At 41.2% G+C, this 3,068-nt stretch overlaps 1 protein-coding gene across 1 annotated transcript; it reads right to left on the reverse strand.

The window, feature by feature from the left end:
* Nucleotides 1-785: 785 nt before the first annotated feature.
* On the reverse strand, nucleotides 786-2,620 carry LOC105921925 (tripartite motif-containing protein 16-like). Its single transcript, XM_012857798.3, has one exon. The coding sequence runs from the start codon at nucleotides 2,618-2,620 to the stop codon at nucleotides 863-865; it is 1,758 nt and encodes a 585-aa protein (XP_012713252.3). The 3' UTR covers nucleotides 786-862.
* Between the last annotated feature and the right edge of the window lie 448 nt (nucleotides 2,621-3,068).

Here is a 3,068-nt window from a genome sequence, read left to right on the forward strand (position 1 = left end):
TCAGTTTAGTAACAGGTTTAAAATGAAGGAGTTTGACACTGATAGAAAGCAAACCTGCTATTTTATTATTTTGAGCTACAAGTAAATGTCTGATCACTGCAAATTGAAAAATACAGAAAAGTAGTATTGCTTTTATTTTGGTTCAAACACAAACACCGTAAAAGATAAAATCAAAAATGTATGTCCCTAAAATTTAAATCAGGTTTAAAATGGACCCCATTGGATAAAAGGGAAGCGGTTTTACAACAGATCAATATGCAGTAATTCAACTAAGCATTTGATTACATGTCTTTCATTGATAAAACCCACAAGCACCCATAGAATAGAAGCTCAAATATATGTCTACAATTTAAATGGTTGTGCAAAACATTTTAAAATGACAAACGGCACAGAATACAACCTTAAAAGCAAAAACATGTATATTGACATTTTCACAAAGGGAAAAAAATAAAGAATGTGCTGCATTTAGGTGAGACTGAAAATATAACTGGGAAAGGAGTCAACTTAAATCTCAAGTTTAATGTTAACTGTATAATGTAATGTTATACCAGATTTACTATAAAATATAATCCAAGGAATGGGATTATGTCAGATGTGTCACTTTATTTACAGATTTACTTGCTGCAGCATCAATTTACAACCCTGCAATTGTAAAATTGGTTTATGTGATATTTTGAAAATACATAACATGATTCCCTGCTTTAAAAACACCAAGAAACAAACAGCCTTTTAGCTTTAAATTAAAAAAAAAAAAGAATTCCTGCTTACATCTTGATAAACTGAGCATTTGAGTAACTTTTAATTTTTAGGGTGCAATTAAACCCAAGCTATGAACTGAGCCACTCTCCTTCACTTATTTCAGTTACTTTTTGAATTTAATGATCTCTGCTGTGGTTCCTGTGGCACGTGAAAGCCAAATCCCAGCATGTAGCGGCTCACTGAATGTGGTTATTTCTCTGTGGAGGAGAATCATCACCTCCTTACAGAAACAGCAGTCAGCTCCAAAGACGCTGTAGAAAGACAAAATCCCTGCACTGTGATCCAGGTACACTCCGACTCTGGAGGAAACTGGACCTGGGATGGAGATGTGATCTCCGTCACTGTAAAATATGTAACCTGTTGTGCTGCAGCTTAAAGCCCAAGAGTTCTCATTCGAACCAAAAGAACTGTCGTCTGTGTTCCCTTCTCTTTCTATATCCCTATAAGCGACGGCTATTTCGACTGAGGTCCCGCTCCACTCCACCTCCCAGTAATAACGTCCAGTCAGACGTGATCTACTCAGGACCTGCCATCTTCTGGTGAATCTGTCCTCATCATCCGAATAACACTGGTCTTTGTTAGTCATTGTAACTTTTCTGTTACCTTCAGATAATTCCAGATATTTGTGTGCTGTGCTGGGATTCAATGTCAGTTTCCGCGAATACTTTAAGAAGTCCTCTCTTGTTGTTGGTTCTTGTTCGGACTGTAAGACATCAACTTTCAGAACTGGATCCACCTTCATGGCTGCATCCATCTTTGTGGCTGCATCCACTTTAGTGACTGGCAACGTGGTTTTTGTCTGTTCCTGATTCAGGATGTCCTCTAGTTTCTCCCTGAGCTCTGACACAGCTGCTGTCACATCCTCAAAGTATCTCAGGGGACGAATATTGATGCTGGGTGAGTGTGTAGACTCACTGAGTGCTGACAGTGAGGGGTAGTTGAGGAGAAACTGGTTGTGATCCTCTATGTCTGAGAGCTGCTCCAGCTCAGCATCTTTCCTCTTCAGCTCTGGGATCTCCTGCTCCAGCTTCTCCTGAAGCTCTTTGACTCGACTCACTTTAGTTTCCTGCTGGGATCTGATCTGCTGCTTCACATCAGAGCTTCTTTTCTGGATGAGACGGATCATCTCAGAGAAGATCTTCTCACTGTCCTCCACTGCTTTATCAGCAGAGACATTGATGGCCTCCACCTCCTGTTGAAGCAGCTTCACATCTTTCTCTTGGTCCTGGATTCTCTGCTGGATTTGTTGTCGTCTCACCTGGAGCTCCTTCTGCTTCTCAGCCCTTTCTGCTGCAGCTGGGACTGTTTCATGGCCTTTATGTTCATCCATAGTGCAGAGATAACAGATACACTGCTTATCAGTACGACAGAAGATCTTCATCACCTCATCATGACGAGAGCAGATGTTCTGCTGGAGGTCCTTGGAGGGATTCACCAGCTTGTGCTTCTGCAGTCCAGGGACATCATGGTGAGGTTGGAGGTGATTCTCACAGTATGAAACCAAGCAAACCAGGCAGGACTTGACAGCTTTCATCTTCCTCCCAGTGCAGACATCACAGGCCACATCTTCAGGTTCAGCATAGCAGAGATCAGCTGGAGCAGCTTGGAGTCCAGTCTTCTTCAGATCCTCCACCAACTCTGCTAACATGGTGTTTTTCATCAAAACAGGCCTCGGTGTGAACGTCTGTCTACACTGAGGGCAGCTGTGGCTTTGTTTCTTGTCCTCATCGTCCCAAAAGTTTCCAATACAGTTCATGCAGTAATTGTGTCCACAGGGGATAGTCACCGGAGTCTTTAGGAGATCCAGACATATGGAGCAGGAGAATTTCACAGAATCAATCTGATAGCCTTGCTCTGCCATTTCTTCGGCGGACAGCTGCTGAATGATAGGTTTCCTTTCCTCTGAAGCCAATAACCCGTTTCTTCACAGGTCCGTAAGGTTTCAGTTCTCTGAAAGGGGAGTAACCAGGTAGAGTAAATATGTTTTGTCAGAGCTAGGAAATAGTTAACCCTCATCCCTTTTCTCAGAGAAATGGGAGGAGCAGCTTTTCCAGGAAATCTTTGGTTTGCCATACCTCGTCAGCTTTATCTGGCATGATTATTTGTAGGCTTTTGGTGGTCTTTCTGTGTCATTTCAGTTTTATAATTTTAATATTCATGTTTTGTGAGAAGTCAATTGATCAAAGAGATTATGTCACTATTCTTAGAGATGTCTAACTTCTATTCTGTTGTTTTCAACATACCATTTATGGGCCTAATTTATCTTATATTTTTCTTTATCTTTTTGAGAAAGTCGGATACAGAAATGT

The sequence above is a fragment of the Fundulus heteroclitus genome, chromosome 14 (genome assembly GCF_011125445.2).
Source record: "Fundulus heteroclitus isolate FHET01 chromosome 14, MU-UCD_Fhet_4.1, whole genome shotgun sequence".
NCBI lineage: Eukaryota > Metazoa > Chordata > Actinopteri > Cyprinodontiformes > Fundulidae > Fundulus > Fundulus heteroclitus.

What these genes read in the sequence shown, in the direction of transcription:
- LOC105921925 (XM_012857798.3), bottom strand. Translation starts at nt 2,620, where the DNA reads ATGGCAGAGCAAGGCTATCAGATTGATTCTGTGAAATTCTCCTGCTCC.